We start from the raw sequence: 1,172 nt of genomic DNA, 5'->3' as shown, positions 1-1,172 counted from the left end.
AGTTTAGAAGCTATCAAAGTTCTCAAATAAAGCACCTTTTGAGAATGTCAATGTTTGTTGGGAATTATCTTACAAAACTAGGAAGTATTTTTGGTTTATATATTAAAAGTTATGGTTTTTTATTGATTTTAGTAATAAAAAAATCGCAACTTTTAGGAAAATGCCCCGCGAAATCCTGGAGGGATTGAAAACCTAATCAGAAGGTGTGACTGTATGATAACTTTTTTTTTTTTTTTTTACTCTTTTTAGGTGAAAAACCTCACAAATGCCAAGTTTGCGGCAAAGCGTTCAGCCAGAGCTCCAACCTGATCACCCACAGCAGGAAGCACACGGGCTTCAAGCCGTTCGGGTGCGATATTTGCTCAAAGGGCTTCCAGCGAAAGGTGGATCTCCGCCGGCACCACGAGAGTCAGCACGGCATGAAATGAAGCCCGAGTGTTTGTGCATATTAGATTTCTGATTAAACATCAAGAGTGTCACCAACGCCGTTTAAATACCGAGTCCGATTACGGACATTACTGGGAAAAAAGAAGCTGGGACTCATTCGAGTAGTTTAACCAAAAACAAAAAAGAAGCTGATTCAAATGTAATATATTGAAGTATTTTTTGTGTATTCATAAATTGTGTGTATGAATGGGAAATGTACGGGTATTTTTAGCTGTTTTGTTTTGTCTTTTTTGGATTTTAGTTGGTGATAAATGCTGAAATAAAAGGTGGAATATCCGTCCATCCGTCTATTTTCTTTACCTTCTTCTCCTTTCCTGGCGCCTCTCTCCGGTCGTCACTGGGCGAGAGACAACGGGGGGGGACACCCCGGACAGGTCGCAAGTCCATCACGGGGACACATGGAGACAAAACGAGACAAGCAACCATTCACTCCTCGGGACATTTTTAGAGTTACCAATTAACCTAACGTGCTTTTTTTTTTTTTTGGTCTGTGGGAGGAAACGGGAGTTATATGTAAATCCAAAGTCACATCTCGTGTTAATATCTTACCTGCTGCACATGGCTCCATCCATCGATCCATCCGTCCATCCAGCCATCCATCCATCCATCCATCCATCCATCCATCATCCATCCATCCATGCATCCATCCATCATCCATCCATCCATCCATCAATCCATCCATCCATCCATCATCCATCCATCCATCCATCATCCATCCATCCATC

At 41.7% G+C, this 1,172-nt stretch overlaps 1 protein-coding gene across 1 annotated transcript in view; it reads left to right on the top strand.

The window, feature by feature from the left end:
• Positions 1-727, top strand: part of gfi1b (growth factor independent 1B transcription repressor) — a 4,756-nt gene extending 4,029 nt beyond the window's left edge. Inside the window, exon 6 of the mRNA XM_017425498.3 lies at positions 250-727. Within this exon, the coding sequence (XP_017280987.1) occupies positions 250-428 (179 nt within the window). The 3' untranslated portion in view covers positions 429-727. The remainder of the gene's footprint in view (positions 1-249) is intronic.
• Positions 728-1,172: the final 445 nt, after the last annotated feature.

This window comes from Kryptolebias marmoratus, linkage group LG14 (assembly GCF_001649575.2).
Source record: "Kryptolebias marmoratus isolate JLee-2015 linkage group LG14, ASM164957v2, whole genome shotgun sequence".
NCBI classification, from domain to species: domain Eukaryota; kingdom Metazoa; phylum Chordata; class Actinopteri; order Cyprinodontiformes; family Rivulidae; genus Kryptolebias; species Kryptolebias marmoratus.
The sequence above is the reverse complement of the archived record's forward strand: the minus strand, read 5'-3'. Positions and strand labels throughout refer to the sequence as shown.